The sequence below is a fragment of the Monodon monoceros genome, unplaced genomic scaffold (genome assembly GCF_005190385.1).
Source record: "Monodon monoceros isolate NGI ecotype Baffin Bay Population unplaced genomic scaffold, NGI_Narwhal_1 Super_Scaffold_4, whole genome shotgun sequence".
Classification (NCBI taxonomy): domain Eukaryota; kingdom Metazoa; phylum Chordata; class Mammalia; order Artiodactyla; family Monodontidae; genus Monodon; species Monodon monoceros.
The window spans coordinates 73,285,199-73,303,456 of NW_021703781.1; the positions used below are offsets into that span (position 1 = coordinate 73,285,199).

Here is an 18,258-nt window from a genome sequence, read left to right on the forward strand (position 1 = left end):
GAAGCCCTTTTTCTCCATATGCCACAGTGCAAGCCAGAGGCAAGAGACTCTAGTTCTGTCACGAGGTCTCTGAATGGAGGTCATGACCTAGGACTGCAGGTGGCCCAGGGATTGGTTCCTGAGTCCGGGACAGTAGCCCCTGCAGGGAACTGGGATGCGCTGTCTGGGCAGCAGGTCTGCCGTGCGCAGGGCAGTAGCTCCTGTTGGCCTGCCGGGCACAGCCTTGTCATCACTTACGGTCAGGCCTGACAGATCACACATGGGATTTTGAATTAGACCAGGACCCCTCAGTGTGGCTGCCTCAGGGGGCGCATAAATGCTGTGAGGCTGCAGACTGGTTTGGGTCCACTCGGCCGTCTAGACACAGAGCTAATCACCTTGACGTTGGAAATAAGTGATGTTGGGCTTCCTGGATCCCTCTGCCTGGGTGCCTGTAGAGCAGTTCCCACAGCAGTTGGAACTCCCACAACTGTGGGCACCACGTGGCCGCCAGTTTCATCTGCTCAGCTTGGCTTCCAAGTCATTGAGCTTCAATTTTAGTGTGGTTTTCTCCAGAAAAGGGCTCTTTGTGCTGGGCTCCTCTCAACCTGAACTTCCCTGAAAGATGGGCAGTTTCCCTGAATGCATCACCCATATTCCTTTGTCCCTGAATCTCTTGGGTCTGGTGTAGTACCTTCCTTGGTGGACCACCAGGGCAGAGAAGGGTGAATACAGGCTGCAACAACAAATTCCCCCAAAACCGTTTTTATTGTGGATACTGATATATGAGTTTGAGATTTGCTATTCAGCTCTCCTGGACAAGTCCCAGGCCGCTCTTCTGACGCCCTGGAGGGTGGGGGCCAGGCACTCAGCATCTCTCTCCCAGGAACCTGCTAGGTGTGTCTCAGCACATACCGGGTGCTGAGGCTGATCATGTTCCCTCTTTCTTGCAGGCCCAGAAATCTACTCTACTACCACAGGTGAGTCACTGCAGCCCGACCCAAGACTCCTCTCCGGAATTCTACCCTCTCGGGTTTCCAGAAATAGAAGGAGAGCAGCCGCCTCCTATGGAGTGCTTTCCCTCTGAGGACTCTGGAATCTGTTTTGGTGATAAGCCGAGTCCCCCCGACTATGGCTGTTACTCATCTCTGGCTGGAGGGCCCCTCTGGTCTCCTACCACCGCTTGCTGCCAGCGCTCATTCAGACCCGCTGTGGGGGAAGAGGTTTGGTTTTCTGGTTGTTTCCAATGAAAATAACTCGTAGTCATTCCATGGAGAACTGTGACCATGCTAGAAACATGGCCGAGGAACACTCCTACAAACGTTTGTCTGTTAAAGAATGCTTCACATTGAGAACAATCCCTCAAATGATTTTTATGATACAGAGAAAATATCTGGTGCTAAATATGTTGGGAAGTGCTATATACTCCGACCCTTTTTGGCCAGTCACAGTGTTAAATTGGAATGGTCAAGGCTCTGAGAAGTCCTGCAGTAAGGAAAAGGATTTATTTTCTCCATCAAACTGATGACCATGGAATTAAAAAATGATCCAGCAATATCCTAAAATCACTTCCTTTTCTTTCTAGATTGGTGGCACCCATCAACTGCAACCACTCAGAGTAACTATCGTATTTCTCCACCTGACCGAGAGGGCACGGGCTCCTTCTCCCCAGCCTTGCCTGCTGGTCCCCGAGCTGCAGTCACGGTGCTCGCTCTCCAAAGCGTTTGCCTCTCCTGCCTTTCCTGGCACGTGGCAACGCCTGCAGCTGATGTCCCAGCCCCAGGAAGGCTGGGCCTCTCTTTAGGCTCCTCTTTGCCCTTTAGTAGCCTGGCCAGCCTAAGATTCGGATCTCTGGTCAGTCCCTAGGCGAGGCTGCCCCCACCCCCCGTGTAGATCCCACGCCTCCCCTTGGACACTAGACCCCGGTCAGCGCTGGCTGGCTGGAGCCCGCTTCACCTCCCAGCTCGGTGCGTGATCAGCAAGAGCTCCTGACCGGCTGCTCTCGAGCTGCTGCTGAGCTCCCCCTCTCCCCCCACCCCTGAGACCTTTCCTCTCCGTCCCCACCCTCCCCTCCTCCCCACCTGGCTTCCTGAAGCAGCAGCAGCTTCAGGCTGCCCCTCCCCTCTGATCCGTTCTCTGCAGTGCAGCTAGGGGCATCTTCACAAGATGCCAAGGTCAGTCCCAGTCTCGGGGACTGATTCCTCAGGGCCTTCTGGTCACAGATCCTCACTGCTCAGCACAACCTCTAGGGCTCTGCACAATTCTCTCCTAGTTCCCGCCAGCCCTCCTGTCCCTGCTGCATACACACTGAGGTTCCCCAAATGTGCCACGTACACCTAGGTTCCTTGGCACACACTGTTCTCTCTGCCTGGAACACCCTTTCTCCCTTTCTGCCTTGCCTCCCTGATTATCCAACCCCCTTTCCCTGCTCAGTCTGGGTCAGGAGCCAAAGCTCCAGGCTCCCACCACCTCCTGGGCTTTGCGCCATCGCAGTCCCAGCCCATGACGCTGGGATTTGCTCTTTTCCATCCTCTCCTCCAGGCTGTGTGGTCCCTGAGGGCAAGGCCTGTATCCAGCATTCACTGTGAACCCAGGGTTGGCACATTTCCAGGCACAGAGCCAGCAAGGACTCAACAGTTGTGTCAAGGGTACCAGGGGACTGATCATTATGTTTTCTCTTTGTCAACAGATCCTGTTTACACCCCCACCCGCCCAGCCAGTAAGTCCTGAGCTCCCTGACAAGTCCCCTTTCCCTTCTCCTCAGTGACAGGGACACCGGGGAGGGATGAGGAGAATGGTGAGGAGATGTTTTCCCTAAGGACAGTCTCTGTGGAGGGGCGCCCCACTGACCATCAGTGTGTAGCTGGGGTTTAGGCACCGCCTGGTGGGTTTCTGTCTTGGGAATTGTTTAAAAAATCTCCCCCAGGTGACTGTGCAGTGTGCATTGTGGGTCATCAGTATTTCCATTTTATCCCAACAGCAAATTATTCCTGTGGAGGCTTCCTGTCCCAACCTTCAGGGAGCTTTTTCAGCCCATTCTACCCTGGGAAGTATCCGAACAATGCCAAGTGTGTGTGGGACATCGAAGTTCAAAACAACTACCGTGTGACTCTGGTCTTCAGAGATGTCCAGTAAGTGTGTGCGAGGGACCTTGCAGACACTTTAGAAGGGGATAAATGGCACCTAGCACTTCAGGAGAGATGTTTGCCCCGTTGACATTTTTTCTTATGGGTTCCATTTTCGACCGAGCACAGAGGTGGCACCAGGACCAGAGCAACTGGTTTCAAGTTGCACCTATGTCACTAATTTCCTGTGTGACCACGGGAAATCACTTAATTCACCTTAGCCTCAAGAGAGGAGAATAAAATAACTGCTTTCCTACCCTTGCTGGTTACTGGGAGGGTCACAAGAGAGAAATATATGAAAATACTTGGACAATGTTATCCAGTGGGATTATTGTTAGGAGTAATAATAATAATTATTATTACAATATTTATTATAATAGTAATAATAATAATTGTTAGGAGAAATAATAACAAGAATCCTATTAACAACCACACCAGTTTTTCTGAACCCTTTTCACTCTACTTCCTCCTTTTTTTGGGCGAGTTTCGGGCAGAGGAGGAGAAATCCCTGCAGCAGAGGTTAGGTTATCTGTTCCTCATCCAGCGAAGAGTGGGAATCCTTGTTTTAAGTGGAGGAGGCTTCATCAGAATGACAGTGATACATGATTGGTTCAAGGAGGGGTGACCACAGCGAGTCACCAGTAGTTTCTAGAGTCCTGGGAAGGGGTGTCCATAATTTCTCCTCTAACAGCCACCACTGAACAAAGTAGTTTTCTCTCTTGGTTGCAGTGGCCTTGGGAGTCTCTGCCTTAGAAATTTGTGTGGGGTTTTGAGAAAGGTACAATATTATTTTAATCTCTTCATCATTACAATTCATACTGGATTGTGGGGACTGTATGAAATCCTTTGGAGGAAGGTTGACCGTGACTGGTTCTGAGTCAGCATCTTAATAACAATGACCACCATTTGTGACATTTTATGAAGCACTTCTCCATGTATTACATTGTTTGAGCCTCACGACGGCTTTCTTCAGTGTACACGGGTAGGGAGATTTCACCTTCGTAAATAAGAAACCTGAGCTGCAGAGAGGCTATTTGACTTGCCCAGTATTTTTTTTGTTCAATTATTTGTTTCTATCACTATGAATTCATGGATTTTAAAAAATTCTATGGGAAACTGGGGTCTTTTTGATCAAAGAAAAAGTCTAAGGTAGGATGTGATCCTTTCTCATGTGATGCAAAAGGCTGTCAGGAGAGGGGCTGTAGATCTCATATGTGTGACCCCAGAAGGCAGGACTAGAACCATGTATGGAGGTCATGGGAAGATGAATCTCTGCCCGATTTAAGAAAGTCTCACAAACTGGTGGTGACCAGTGAGGAGAGGGATTGGAGGAGGGACAGTACAGGGGTAGGGGATTAAGAGGTAGAAACTATTATGTATAAAATAAGCTACAAGGATACATTGTATCAATACGATGCAGGGAACATAGCCAATATTTTATAATAACTGTAAATGGAGCGTAACCTTTAAACATTGTGGCTCACTGTGACTTGTATACACCCGTGACTTGTATAACACTGTACATCAACTACACTTCAATAAAAAAAGAAATCGATTACTTTCAATTATTAATTTTGTCACAGTTTCTGGTTAGACGTGTGATGCCTCTCACGGAGATCTGACCCCCTGCATCAAATCCTGGTTAAAAGTGAAGCCAGATCCCTGGTGGCGCAGTGGTTGGGAGTCCGCCTGCCGATGCAGGGGACGCGGGTTCGTGCCCCGGTCCGGGAAGATCCCACAGGCCGCGGAGCGGCTGGGCCCGTGAGCCGTGGCCGCTGAGCCTGCGCTCCGCAACGGGAGAGGCCACGGCAGTGAGAGGCCCGCGTACCGCAAAAAAAAAAAAAAAAAAAGTGAAGCCAGAACTGTGTGCTGTGTCTCCGCAGGCTTGAAGGCGGCTGTAACTATGATTATATTGAAGTGTTTGACGGCCCTTACCACAGCTCCCCTCTGCTCGCCCGGGTTTGTGATGGGGCAAGGGGCTCCTTCACCTCGTCATCCAACTTCATGTCCGTTCGCTTCATCAGCGATGGCAGCATCAAGATGAGAGGGTTCCAGGCTGAATACTACTCCAGCCTGTCCCCTGGGAGCACAAGTAAGTCCCCGTCTGTCTGGGTGGAGCCCCTCGGAGTGACTTCTGCTGCTCAGCCATCCCATGGCTGTGAGATGAGAAGTGATGGCCGCCTTTTCAGGTCACCAAGGCTCGATCCGGTGCAGAAAGGGGCCAAGGGCAGTGGGTCTTGGGACTCTGGCTCCCAGACATGGCCGATGGGTGGCGCATTGGCCTTCCTGTGGTCAGCAGAGATGAAGTAGAAGGGCAAGGTGTTGCTTTCAACAGACAGTGAGCTGTCAGTGTCAAGGGCAGGGGGGATCACCTGGCTTGAGGCCTTGTGGCCTTCCCAGACCTTGTCCTGAGACCTAGCACATTCGGCTGCTGCCTGAAGACGGTCTGAGCTGGCCGCTCAGCCACGTCCAGCAGAGGCTGATGGCCACGGTTTGAGCTGTTAAGTGGACCGATGTACAGATTGGCCAGGGGCCAGGCAAGGTGAGGTACTGGCTCTCTTTTAAAATCCTGAGGTCAGGATTTTAAGCACTGACCCGCCCCTTAGCTAAAGGACCTATGTTTAGGTCCATAGCTAAGGATGTTGATTTTCCGACATCCCCTCAATTCAACCCGAGCGTTACTTTACTATATGGATAAGCGGAAACTTAGCAAAACATTTTGCTTTTTTCACACCCTGCCTTCACTTCTCCATCAGAGAAATCCTAGTCCCTGGGCCCTCAAGGGGTCTCATGAGAGTGAAACTGACTTGAGCCCCAGGGCACCTGGCGCGGTGGTGAGCTGTGTCCGCAGGCAGACCATCTGCCAGCCACCTCAACCTCTGCACCTTTCTGTGGGCTTGGGGGCGGGCGCTGACACTGACCGCACTGTCTGCCCTTGGCCCCCAGAGCTGCTTTGCCTGCAGAATCACATGCGCGCCAGTGTGAGCGTGGGCTACCTCCAGTCCCTGGGTTACTCTGCCAAGGACCTTGTCATTCCCGGCTGGAACAGGAGCTACCGGTGTCGGCCCCAGATTACTTCGAGCCAGGTGACCTTCACAGTTCCCTACTCTGGCTGTGGCACCATCGAGCAGGTAAGCCTGGAGCTTCTTCCTCTCCCTCCTGCTGAGCCAGCTTTCTTACAGTGCCCTGCGCTGTGCTTTTTGAATTCTGGGGACCCAGGAAACACGATTATGGTATAACCAGAACGTAATCGGGCTGAAGATACAAATCCGTCCCTTGGTGCCATGACGTAGCTGCAGCCATGCCCAAATAGAAGGAAGGAAAGTCAGTGGGGAGTTTTTCCCACATTGTCCACCAGAGAGGGTGCCTGGCAGGCTGCTATCACTTCGGCAAGAGCGATAGCAGCTCCCAGGGGCAGCTCCAGGTTCTGAAGGGCCTGGAGCTGATACAGGTTGGTGTTGGGGTGGGCAAGAGAGGCAGGTGCCTCGTTCATGGCAAGAATGCAAGCATACCTTAGTTTTAGAAATCTTACAAAAACACATGGCTGTGCCAGTGCATTGCTGAGCCCCGGAAGAGCCTGTGCAGGGGGGCCCTGAAGCTTAACCTCCATTAGCTTCACAGTAAATTGGCCTCTGCAGCTATCATTTGTTGAGCTGTCACCACCTGGGGTGACCAGTTGTCTTGGTTGACCTGGGACTTTGCAGATTTTAGCATGGAGAAGTCTCATGTCCCAGGAAACTTCTTAATCCTGTCCCCCTACAAGTGGCAAACACTGAGATTAGTCTGTGTCAAACCTCCCCAAATCCCCACCAAGATGATGCAAGTCTCCCCTCATTGTCATCCTGCTTGAAAAACAGGGAGACTGGGCTTTGAGGGGTCAAGCAGGTTGCTTAAAGCTACTTAGCCAGGAAGCGGTAGGGCCAACGCCAGACTCTGAGAATCTCAAAAATGTGGCACTGAGTGAAAGAAGCCAGGCACTACCCACCCTGTGATGTCATTTCTATGATATCTGTGTACGTAGTGAGCCGACCTGGTGGGAGGGGACTGCCTGCAAAGGGGCAGGATGGAGCTGTTTGAATTAATGGGAGTGTTGAGTCTTCTACTGTCAAACCCCACCGAATGGTAAACTTAGAGCTGTTGCATTTAATTTTATGTAAATTCATTTAAACTCTAAGTTCTGAATTTTTGGCTGACGCCTAAGTAATCACTTCAAGATTTTGTCTGTCAGGGAACAGACACAGTGCAAACATTTTTATTAGGTTTAGGACCGCAGTATAAATATACAGCACAAAAGGCTCAAGTACGTACAATGTGTGTGACACACGCGATCAGAGGGTTTGCCCGTCACCAAAGACGTACCGTACATTTGCCGCGTGCCTGGCTAGGTGCTATGAGCGTGCTGTTCATTACCTGGCAAGGTCACAAGGAACCGTGAGAGAGGGAGGGGACACTTGTTTAGCTAACCAGATGGGCCTGTCAGCCACAGGTGGGTGCCTGGGCCCGAGGGTCTGCAGTTGCCACTGTGGCCCCCCAGCTCCCATTGGACAGTCCCTACAGACACCAGAGCTCCTTCTGATCGGAGCTGAGTGGGTCAGGGAGGCTTACACGCAGAAGAGGGTATAGATGGGTCACGCCCTGCAAACGTTCTAGTCGACCTGGCTTTTACATTTCGCGCTGTCAGTCAATCGTGTTGGATTCTGGCTTGTCCTGAGTTTAGTCAGTGGGAATCAGTCTGCCAAAGGTGACCCACCCCTCCCAGTTCCAAATATGCAGCCTGGAGCCTCTGACATCTGAGCCCTCCTATCTGTGTTCCTTCATCTCCAATAGGAGCTGCCAAAGCCACGGGCCAGCCCTGGTCTTCTAACCTGGCTGGTCATGGGTAGCACAGGCTACATTCTGATTCCTCTGCTTACTTAAATACCTGTATCCCCCAGCAAACCGTGCCTCCAGGGCAGGCCAATGTTTCATTCATCTATGCAACTGCAAGTGCCCCTGGTGTGGAGCCTAAGCCTTTATAATCATATTATTAAGGGCTAGTATGCGTGCCAGGCACTGAACTAAGAGTTCCACGAGACTTTCAAAATTCTCGAGACGACTTCTATTCCCATTTAATTGTGAGGAAACGGAAGCTTGCAGAGGTTAAGCCACTTGCCCTAGGCCACATGGTCATGAACTGTGGAGCCGGCATTCAAAGGCAGGACGGTATGATCCGTAGCTGGGACTTTCTACATCTCCTCCAGGTGCCCCGTTTAGTGGGTGTCTGACAAACGTTGGCTCGTGTGTCTGAATAGGCAAGGTCTCCCCACCACAGGAGTGGGATGCCAGGCGGAAGAGGCCGAGTCTCTATGGGATAGCCGTTGACGTGTCTGCCAGACTCCCACTCCATCCCAAGTGCCTTGTACACTGAGCAGACGTCTAATAATGAATTTTCATTTAAAATCAGAACAGCTTCTCAAGAAATACACCTGCCCCCCACTTTCATTGTTTGACGTGCATTCAGAATCTAGCTTGACCACGGAAGCCACAGGCAAATGTGGATTCAAGAACACTTTCATGTGAATATACAGAGTTCAACTGAAGGCACCTCAGCTTGTCTTTGAAGGAGTAACAAGGTGGCAACATTTATATGGTTTATTGCGATAACCACTGGCACTCCAATATAAAGCTCCCCCCGCTTTTTTAAAGAAAATATAAGGGCGGAAAATACAGTGTACTTCCCATGAAGGAATGGAAGGCATAGAGCCCATCCTAAGCCCTTTGCCAGACCTGAGTCCAAAGTGCGGGCTCTGGCGCCCCCTGCAGGCCAGAGCCTCCCTCTGACGGGAGAAAAGGGAAACCCACGGTCAGAGAGTAGGCAAGGGTCCCAGGGTGGCAAGACCACTTTAGACAGTTGTTAAACTTTTCTCTTTTCACATGTCTTTCTGGAAGGGACAAACTCAGAGCTGAATTTTGCAACCTTAGACATGAAGTTAAAGCCTCTCCAACACATGCTGCTCTAAAGAATAAAAGAATAATTATATTTAGTTGTACAAGTGCTGGCTTCAGAAGGGAACTTGTCTAATTTCCCAAATGGCAAGGAATGAACTTTTGCTCCTGACAGGGTATATAACTAAATGTCATATGACATTTAGTGACAGTGACAAACTTGCTTTTTTTTTTTTTTTTTTGCGATACGCGGGCCTCTCACTGTGGTGGCCTCTCCCATTGCGGAGCACAGGCTCCGGACGTGCAGGCTCAGCGGCCATGGCTCACAGGCCCAGCCGCTCCGCGGCATGTGGGATCTTCCCGGACCGGGGCACGAACCCATGTCCCCTGCATCGGCAGGCGGGCTCCCAACCACTGCGCCACCAGGGGAGCCCCTATTTTTTTTTTAAGAGTAAGGTTGTCTTACATTTTAGGGCTTCTATTTAGGCCACTATGGTGTTATTTCTGTGCCTGTTCTTGCAGAGGCACCCACGGCTGGTGGGAACTCGTACCAGGCAAGGACAATTTGCTTAGGACCATCACAGCATTTGGGAGGAAAAGAGTGCACCACCCCCAGTCTCCAACTGGGGATGCTGCTCTTGTGCTCACCTCACCTGCGGCCAGATGATCATGACCATGGGGCCTGCAGGGGCGCTTGCTCACCTGTGTCCTCTTGGCCATTTGGGCTGGTTGCTCCTGGCACCATCCTCCTTTCATCACAAGTACTTTTGCTGGACTTCTGTCCCCTGGACCTTTCCTCCATTCCATGGATCTTTATTGATGCTACTGATGCTATAGTTAACACCAAGCCCTGGGAAAAGAGAGATGCTTAGACATCACCCTTTCCTTGAAATGCTTATAGACCACCAGGTGTGAGACTCTTGTCTCTGGAAAGGTCACTCTTATGAGACGGTAGGCACATCAAACAGCATGAGAGACCAATATTCTTATGAATTTGCTGCTTCATGAAAGGCACAGCAGGAAATGGTCCTGTGGTTTGGGGAGTGGAGAAGCAAAGCGTGACAGGAAGTGCTCCAGCATTGCCATGGCCTCCACTCCAACCCCTACACACACCACTACCACCTTGTTGTCCATATGAGCCTCTGGGGAATTTCCTGCCCCAGAGGTCAGAGACCTGCCGCAGCCATAACTCTGGATCTCTGTTGCTTCAGGCTCCAGCAGCTTCAGACACCAAACTGCAGTAACTACTGACCCATCCAAACAGCACAGTGAAAACGAATCCCACTAGCCCCTCCCACGACTGCCTCCCCTGATTTCTCCCAGCAAGAGTGAGAATGAAATAGAACAAGCCAGAAGGGCCCTGAGCCGTGGAGACCAAACTCAGCTTAGTCATACAGCAGGGGTAGGGGGTCATCCAGACACCCCCATCTTTCCATAAGCAGCAGCTCCTGGGAGGCACCAACACACTGTGGTCCCCATCACGTGGCAGAGGAAAGGGGATGTGTGAAAGGAGGGAGTCTTGCTGGTGAATATCCATCCCAGGGAACGGTAGCCATGGTGATAGGCATGTGCCGTCTCTGTGTGGTTCTGGGAAGGTTTTGAAATCTTGCAGCATCATTTCAGTCTCATTCTCACCCAAAGCAGCGAGATTCCCTTAGCAGGTGACGTTTGCCTGACTCTGCTCGCCTGCCTGTCTCTCCCAGGTGGATAATGATACCATCACCTACTCCAACTCCCTCAAAGCAGCTGTTTCGAGTGGCATCATCAAGAGGAGGAAGGACCTCCACATTTACGTCAGCTGCAAAATGCTCCAGAACACCTGGGTTAACACGATGTACATTGCTAATGACACCCTCGAGGTCAAGAACATACAATACAGCAATTTTGACGTGAACATTTCCTTTTATACATCCTCTTCATTCTTATATCCCGTGACCAGCAGCCCATACTATGTGGACCTGAACCAGGATTTGTACCTTCAGGCTGAAATCCTCCATTCTAACGCCTCCCTGGCCTTATTTGTGGACACCTGTGTGGCGTCACCATCTCCCGATGACTTTACATCTTTGACTTATGATCTCATCCGGAGTGGGTAAGGAGTGTCTTCATGGGGTGGACTTCAGCCCCTACCTGATAATTCACACACAACCAGCCCAGAGTTCAAGGAAGGCAGACTGGGCTCCCAGTAGCTCCAACTTAACCAGCCAGGCTGTCACCTCTGGGCATCTGGAGAACTGAGTGGCCATCAAGCAGGTTAGCTATAAAGTAAAATTAGGCTGAGTGACTAAATTCCAGGCAAGCCTTAATATGAAAAAAGACATGCCTGTAGTGGGAAAACGTTGATTTTGAAGCAGATGGAGGTTGGGATGCCAGCTCTGCCCCGTCCCAGCTGCATCATTCTGGACAGGCAATAGCACCTCTCTGAGCCAGTTTCTGCAGCCATCAAATGAGCGTAGTGAAGCCCATATCACAGCCTGTTGGAAGGATTAAACAAGAAGGAGGAGATGGGGTGCCGCACAAAGAGCATGCCAAGCAGGTGGTCCACAAGGAAGGTTGTGAAGGCAGCAGGCGGTCCCCTGACCGCCACCCTCTGAGGAGGGTGCACAGCCCACGGGGTGGGTGGCATGAGGAGTGCAGTGCCTTGTTGAGAGCTGACGGTGACTCCTCTCCTCCTCCAGGTGTGTGAAGGATGAAACCTACCGATCCTACTACCAGCCCTCACCCAACGTCCTCCGCTTCAAGTTCAATTCCTTCCACTTCCTGAGCCGCTTCCCCTCCGTGTACCTGAAGTGCAAGATGGTCGTGTGCAGGGCGTACGATGCCTCGTCCCGCTGCAGTAGAGGCTGCATCGTGAGGGCCAAGAGGGGTGTGGGCTCCTACCAGGAGAAGGTGGATGTCGCCCTGGGACCCATCCAGCTGCAGGTCCCGCATGCTGAGAAGAGGAGCCTGGGTAGGTGGCCATCTCCCCACCCCGCCATCTGCCGGAGCCCAGGCCCGTGCACCATGGGGACTTGGGTTGCTTCCGTGGGTATCCCGTTTCCCCTCGAATAGGGCTCCTGTGCTACCCTGGGTGATATGAAGTGGAGCTAGACCTGGTTCTCACCTTCTTCCAAGAGCTTCTGGTCTATGGGGGATGCGCGTGTAGGGTTTGGTCAAGACAGTTCTAATGTGGGACACGGAACACCTGACAGTTTTACCCTCTGGGCTCTGAATACCCAACCTCACACTCATCTGTAAAACAAAAGCGTTAACGCTCACCTCTTAGGACTGTTGAGGGCGTTACACAAAATACTGTTAGTTACACTGCTCTGGCCCTTGCCGGGTACAAGCCACTGGCTGCAAAGAGCGGTGCTTTTGCTGCTATCGTGATTGTCACCAATGTTAACGTTAATCATCACATTATTACTTATAATGATGATGACAAACTGTGGCCCTGGAGTAGCGCATGCAATCGGGGTCTGGGCAGGGCCGTGTAGATCCAGGCAGGGCTGGTTTATTCTCACGGCTCCCAGGGCTTGATCCTGGAAAAGCCATTTCATTTTCCCCATCTAGAACGGGGAGCAGATTTCCCACTGTGCCGCTCTGTTGTGCGTGTGGGTGAGGAAATGTTTGCCAAGGGATTCCCATGATTTCTGGTCCAGGCCGGGCCAGGTCAACAAATGTGGTGGCCTTGGTGACAGGGGCAGATGTGGGGCGGCGCTAGAGTCACAAATCCTCCCGCAGTCACAGGCTTCACCCCACAAGGATCTTTGACAGCTCTCTCCCCTCAGGGCCCAGATCCGGGCCCTCCCCTGGAAGTCTGGCTTGCTTCCAGGCTCTTTCCTCCCATCTGCAACATTCCAGGCATCTTTGGAAGACCTATTATGTGCCAGGAGACAGAGAACTAAATATATCAAAATCCTTGCCCGGAGGAGCTTCCATTCCAGCGGGAGGGGACACAGTGCGGCCATAAGTCACCTGCATGGTACCCACCACGGGGGCTGGAGCTACAAGAGAGAAGGAAGGCAGGGCAGAGGGAGGGGCAAAGGCGGCCGATGGGGACTCTGCTCATGTCTCTCGTTTCCCTTCTCTTCCCACCGACACTGCGCTAGCTTAAGTCCGGTGTCCCTCTTGCTGGGACCTTTGTGCCCATTTCCCAAATGGGCTCAAATGCCCCAACTCACTCTCCTCCCATCCATCGGGAGCCTTCAGCCAGATCTTATGCCAAAGGCCAGCTCTGACTTCCTGTTCACAAACCTTTGCTCCTGTTGGCTGACAAGACACTGTGAAATCTGCCAGGGCTGACACTCAGCTGCTCTTTGGGGTCTGACCTCAGTTTCCTGCAAGGCACTCTTTTCTCCCTTCTTTTCCCCGCCCACCAAACAGTTCTGATTGCCATCACCCTGCCCTCGGACCCCCGTCCTTACTTCTCTCCCCTCTCCTTCCCAGACCAGCCAGAGGTTAACCTGGAAGAGGAGGCCAGCGCCCAGGGGAGCTACCACAGCACCACCATCCTTGCTGGGGTCTTCCTGGCCGTGCTCTTGGCTGTAGCAGCCTTCACATTGGGGAGGAGCACCCGTGCTGCCCATGGCCAGCGTCTGAGCTCTAGGATGTGAAGCAGGTGATAACGCGCTGTGCTCAGACACAGGCCCCCATGCTCTGGAGCCCGTGAGAGGAGGGAAGAAACCAGTGTCCAGAGCTTGGCACACAGAGCACCCAACTCTGGCCCAGGTGCACAGTGGTGGGTGGTGGAAGAGGGGGTGAGAAAGATGGGAGCAGGTTTTCCCAGAAACGCAGACTTGGTGCTGGGACAAAATGTCAGGCAAGCAGGTGCTGGAACCTAAAATCCCACGTGAGGCAGTGAGCCACACACTAGAAGCAGCAGCGCTTGTTCTAGATAGAATTTCTTTTCTGACTTTGTATGAACCAGCTTCTTTGGCCTGTGGTGTATATCTTAGCCTTTTCTTATTATAGGACAAGCCAAATAAAGAACTTTTTCAAAGCAAGTGTCGGTTTGGTCACTGTTTCCAGCGTCACATCTAAGCACTTATCCCTTCATGTTAGGTAGACAGGTAACGTGGGCTCCCACAAGGAGTGAGAAAGGCCACGGGGCCCTGCCCTGTCGTGCCCCTGAGGTAGAGAAGAGTGCGGAGTGAGCAGTGGACAGATGGGGCTGAGACAGCTTCACCGCATCCTCCACGCACAGCCCCTGGGGGTCTTCACGGGCAAGGCGGCTGTGATGGGCAGACAGCCACGCCCGCATCAACCTGCCTCTCCTCCCTGGACCCATTACAGCCTCCCTGGACCCATTACAGCCTCCGTACGCAGGGCATGAGAGGCAAAGTTGGGCACATTCCCTTCTTGTACGTGTCCTCAATGGAGCAGGTAGTTGTAGGAGGGCTGAGGTTGGCCCAAGGGGCCTGGGGTGGTGTCAAGCTTGGGGTGTGGGCTGAGAGGGTGAAATGTCAGGAGCTCATGGGGGCAACAGGACAGAAAACTCTTGACAGAGACCCGCAATGACCCATGACATGTCCGCTCCCTCCCACAGGGCCTCCCGTGAGGTGTGAAGTGTGGAGTAGACTTGGTGGAGGGTCAGGAAGTACAGGAAGTTGGAGCCTTTAACATCTGTGTGAAAGCATCTCCCGCTAGGTTGACAGGGGACCTGCTTGACACCGCTGCATGTGGTTGGCCATCTGACCACTAAAACCTCTGTCCCCTGTCCTTTGGCCGCTGGAGCCTCATTTATATCACCCTGGTTTGGGAGGGGACCACTCACCCTTATTTTCCTGGGACCTTCTTGGTTTGGCACTGCTGCCCCTTGTCCTGAGAATCCCCTCTGCTCCCCGACTAACCAGGAGGGTTGGTCAACCTAAACTTTGGGCAGCAGGGCTAGCGGGGAGCTGGGGTCTAGGTTCCCATGACAAACACGCAATGTAGCAGACAGGATGGAGAAGCAGGCAGCAGACCAGGCCGAAGTGCAGCAACCAAGGTGGCTGCTACCTGCCTTGATGTCCCGGACACAGGATCTGGGAGACGGCCCTTAGCTCAGGTTAGTGTCTGGTCTTTTTTTTTTTTTTTTTTTGGTCTCTACGGGCCAAGACCAGATGGGTGAGAAGACCTCAGGTTTTACTCAGGACTGGATCAAAACCCTGAGTTACAAAAGCATATGGGCCTTCATGACGTGTGTGTGTGTGTGTGTGTGTGTGTGTGTGTGTGAGTGTGCGCACACGCGCACATCTGGGGTGGGCTGGATAACGTCTTCCATGTGAGGAGCTAGGCCAGCACCACTGATGTTCACTCTCCAGTGTGTGAGCACAGTGACGTCTCTGCCTGCGGGAGAAGTGGAAAAGGGAAAGTGTCTAGTGGGGAAGGGTCCCTGGTGGCTGGAGTCACAGGACCCCGTTCTAACAGGATGTCCATTTCAGGAAGAGATTCCTGGAAGGAAGGCTAGTCCTGCTTTGACTTCTCTGTGGAGGGAAGCTCTAGCTCAGAGAGAGAAGAAGCCATTTGGGAGTTGTCTGCCCTTTTCTGGAGGACCAGCTGGAAACTGCAAACGGGCTGCCTCCGCAAAGCCGCGGGCACTGAGCCCACCCTGCAGCTGTGCTTTGCGGGAACGGAGAGCAGTCAGATGAGGCCCAGGGCTTTTCCTTGCACTTGTTCTCAGTTTGTAACTGCATCTGTAATGTGCCTGACTCTTTTCTCTAACACAGGGAAGCAGATTGACGTCCTCCCTGGAGACAAAGGCTGCTGAACTGGAATTAGGTTTGGCTTGTAGTGGTTGTGGGGGGGCAAAAGCTTATCGTTACCCTCTTAGGGTTTTATGCGGCAGGGCTGCGGCTTCAGTTGACAGAAGACAACTCAACAGGAGGAAAACATACAAGTTTATTTAATGCAAGTTGTACATGACATGGGGAGAGACTTCATAAGAAATGGAAACTCCCCAAATTGGGAAACCTACTTGCTTTTATATGTGTTTCAACAAAGAGAAACAACGGTGGAAAAGTAATTACACTATGTGAGGAAGACAAGATAATTAGAATTATTTTACCAAGGTCTCTGTGTATAGAATTCTCTGGACTCAACTTTATGTCCTGATGATAAGGATGTTATTTCCGTCTGGCATCAGGAGGATGTATTTCAATGGCAACTTATCTCCTGTTTTTAAGAAAAAGAAAGAAGGTCAGAGTGCACGTGAGTGTGTTGTTGCTTTGGATTTGTCTTTTTTCAAGTGGCTTTAAGTCAAAACAGTCAATATGCCATATCAACATACTTTCTGGTGGCAAGTTCTGAATTCCTTCAGGGTAAACATGAAAACAGGTTCAAGATTTTAAATAGGCTCAATTGTTTTAAAGCTAAGTCATTTCAAACTTTAGAGTCACTCAGGAGCCTCTCTGGTTGAGCTGGTACAGGGCAGTGATCTATAGTCCTCCCATTCCCAACTGTGATTCTTACAGAGTTGACTCACCAGTCACTTCGAGAAATGTTCCTTTGCCTTTGGGTAAAAACCTCCCTGAAATTCAGCACATGACTATATGGATAACATAGGGAAAAATCAAAAGCTCACATGGGTTCAAATAGAGAAGTAATGTTTCTAAGATCTGGCAACACTGATGACACAAAAATGGCCAGTAGGTTGAAGCTCAGGGGTCAACTGAGAGCTGGGAGCCGCCGTGTCCTCCACTGACACGACCTGCTGGGAGGGCCAGGAGCCAGCCAACCACATGGGGACTGACATGCATCCACCCACCCAACGACCACCAGCTAAGGGAGGCTGATGAAGATCTTCTGCTGGACCTGGGGCCCCGCTGTGGGAGACGGAAGGTGGACACAGCGCAGGCACTCCTGGATCTCTGACTGGATCTCCAGCTGGATCGGCAGTATCTCTGCAGGAGATCCAGCTGGCCCAGGAAAGAGCCACGGGAAGGTGACTGTGAAACCACTAGGACCAGGAGAGGAGACTGTGGGGACGGAGGATGGGGAGAGGGCTGCAGGAGACACAGAGATCATGAAGATATCCCGCTCCAAATGGACCTACAAAACCAAGTGACAACACATTTATTGAAGGAAATGCTAAGCATGTTGGCCAAGGAAATCAACAACTGGCACAGAAGTTTACTCTGGGTTAGTGTGTTTGGGGAGATTGTTTTTTGTTTTTTGTTTGTTTTGCCTCACGTGTCTAAATGACCAACTTTATTTAATCAGTGACAAGTTTCCTCAAAGGTGTTCTAAAAGCCGTTTGGCTCTTTTATGTTTTTTTTTTAATATTTTATAATTTTATTTATTTTTTTATACAGCAGGTTCTTATTAGTTGTCCATTTTATACATATTGGTGTATATATGTCATTCCCAATGAACTGGGAGATTGAGATTATTTTTAACGACGTCAAATTTACATAACATAAAATGAACCATTTCAAGGGTACTTCAGTGGAGTTTGGTATTATCACCGTGTTGTACAGCCACCAAGTCTATCTAGTTCCAACGCATTTTCATCAGCCCTAAATGAAGCCCACAGCGTAAATGGTCATCTCTTTTCCCCTCCATCCTGTTGGAAGACTGACACTACCTTGCCACCACCCATCTGCTTCTGTCTCTATGGATTTACCTCGTCACTCCAGATTAATTTTTAAGAACACTCCTGCAAAGACTGTAATAGGAATCTTGAAGGAGATCAATGGTATCTTGAAGGCATAACTTCTGATATTTAAAAAAATAATAATTTATTTTGAAATAATTTCAAAGCCATATGGGCAAGAATCTTCAACAAAATGTTAGTATGTTGAATCCAATAGTGTATACACACAATCATGTGGGATTACTTATGGGTATGTAAGGCTGGTTGAACATTCAAAAGTCAATTATTGTAATCCAGCACATCAATAGGGTGAAAAAGAAAAATCACATGATCATAACAATATATGCATGAAAACATTTGACAAAATTCAACTCATTCATCATCAGTATTCAGGGTAAAATAGGAATAGAGGGAAACGTCCTCAACTTCAGAAGGAACATGCATAAAAACCCCATCGCGGGCATCATACTTAATGATGAGAAATTCAAATCTTCCCATGAACATCTGGTACAGGGCAAGTATATTCCCTCTCACCACTCCTTTTCAACATCATACTGGAAAGTTTTGCTTCCAGTATGCAATAAGGCAAAGAAAATAAGTAAAAAGTATTCAGATTGGTAAGGAAGAGATGAACTTTGTTCACAGATGACATGATCATCTCTTAGAGAATATGAA

General features: G+C 50.7%; 1 protein-coding gene across 1 annotated transcript in view; it reads left to right on the forward strand.

The window, feature by feature from the left end:
* The window catches only part of LOC114908580 (deleted in malignant brain tumors 1 protein), a 33,408-nt gene extending 19,399 nt beyond the window's left edge, over positions 1–14,009 (forward strand). The window contains exons 8-15 of the mRNA XM_029244825.1: positions 933–959; positions 2,669–2,698; positions 2,960–3,110; positions 4,988–5,196; positions 6,051–6,235; positions 10,733–11,121; positions 11,708–11,979; positions 13,458–14,009. Coding sequence (XP_029100658.1) covers positions 933–959; positions 2,669–2,698; positions 2,960–3,110; positions 4,988–5,196; positions 6,051–6,235; positions 10,733–11,121; positions 11,708–11,979; positions 13,458–13,624 — 1,430 coding nt within the window. The 3' untranslated portion in view covers positions 13,625–14,009. The remainder of the gene's footprint in view (positions 1–932; positions 960–2,668; positions 2,699–2,959; positions 3,111–4,987; positions 5,197–6,050; positions 6,236–10,732; positions 11,122–11,707; positions 11,980–13,457) is intronic.
* Positions 14,010–18,258: the final 4,249 nt, after the last annotated feature.